Source organism: Pagrus major, chromosome 12, assembly GCF_040436345.1.
Source record: "Pagrus major chromosome 12, Pma_NU_1.0".
NCBI lineage: Eukaryota > Metazoa > Chordata > Actinopteri > Spariformes > Sparidae > Pagrus > Pagrus major.
The window spans coordinates 11669018-11670522 of NC_133226.1; the positions used below are offsets into that span (position 1 = coordinate 11669018).

Consider the following 1505-nt stretch of genomic DNA (forward strand, 5'->3'; position numbering starts at 1 on the left):
ATGCCGAGGAGATCAGCGCAGGAGTGGGTCCGCATATCCATGCGCACGCCGGGCATCCTGATCTTCGGGATGGTCCTGGCTCCCTGCGGATGGATCCTGGACCTCACCGCCACTGTGGCCCCAAACTGGAGGACCCTCCACAACCTCCCCAACACCCCGGTCGATGAGTTCATCCAGCAGGGCATCTGGGACATCTGCAGGGCCACAACGACCAACACCCGAGAGGAGTGCAACCTGCAGGACACCACGTACTTCGGCAACCAGATCATCGAGGTCGCGCAGGGTTTGATGGTGGCCTCTCTGATCGTGACTCTAATCGGGCTGGCCGTGGCCATCCCGGGGGTCCGCTGCTGGAGAGACAGGCCTAACTGGACAGTGGCCGGCCTGGGTGGACTGCTGATCTTCCTGTCGGGCGTCATGACCATCATACCCATCGCCTGGTACACCCACATCCTCCCAGAGGTCTCCTCGGTGTCCCCGCTCATAGATGTGCGCGTCGGCTACTGCATCATCCTGGGCTACATCGGCGGGATCTTTGAGATCCTGGGCGGCTTCGTCATGTTCATCGGGATCTGCCGCTGCTGCGGAGGGAAGAACAGAGGGGAGGTACCCATCGAGGAGGTCACCCGCAACAGGTTCAGCCACCAGAAGCCGCCGCCTAGACGAGTGGAAGTGCCGAGCCTGAACCGGGCCAGGAGCGCGGCCAGCAGCGTGCCATACTCCAAGGACTCCATGGATGAAGACGTGTCCTTCCCCCGGGCCAAGAGCCCCGCGGCCCGGTCAGCCAACACCTCCTACAGCGGCAGACCCTACGATGCAGACCTATGAGGGATGAGGCCACATCTGGAGAGGAAGACGACTATAGGACAGATGTGCAAAAAGGGACTGAGAGCGGAAAATATAATAATAAGAAGAAGGTGGTAATTACAAAATGACTCTATGAAGTTACAAATTCAGTTCACTGTAGTAAAACTGAACCTATCCATGATATTCTGGAGTATTACCAGGAGATACTAACAGCATGAAGAAGTTTAAAGGGGCACTAGTTCTGGAGGAGAAATTCAAACTCAGAATTTTAATATTTACAATATAAATAAGGTGATAGTACAAGACATATTTATCTTTTCCATAACTGAATAAACAAGCTGTTCTCAGAGGAAAATAAGGTCCCCAGAACACTGTTTGAAGCTAGGAAGGTGGCAGGGTCCGCCACATGTAAACAAAGTAAAGCAGAATGAGATTGTGTTGTCCTTTAAGGTCAGTTTGTTTATCGAGTTTATTCAGCCAATGACGATCTCTCTCTTCTGATTAACATTTTCTACATAGTGCACCTTTAAAGTCAGTTAACTGATGTGAAGTTATCTTCAGGCCATAAAGGAGCATTGCAGAAGTATTGTAGTGATAGCAAATGATCAAATAACTTCAATATTAATATGAAACCACTGTAAAGTCACTATAAAAGTGAAGACTTATCCCTTTAAAGGCTTCTTAAAGTGTTTCATTAA

At 50.6% G+C, this 1505-nt stretch overlaps 1 protein-coding gene across 1 annotated transcript; it reads left to right on the top strand.

Moving 5' to 3' along the window:
• Positions 1-828, top strand: LOC141005498 (claudin-23-like). The gene has a single exon (XM_073477350.1). It carries the CDS (start codon positions 1-3, stop codon positions 826-828), a length of 828 nt encoding a protein of 275 aa, XP_073333451.1.
• Positions 829-1505: the final 677 nt, after the last annotated feature.

Coding starts and splice junctions, on each gene's coding strand:
- LOC141005498 (XM_073477350.1), top strand. CDS start 1: ATGCCGAGGAGATCAGCGCAGGAGTGGGTCCGCATATCCATGCGCACG.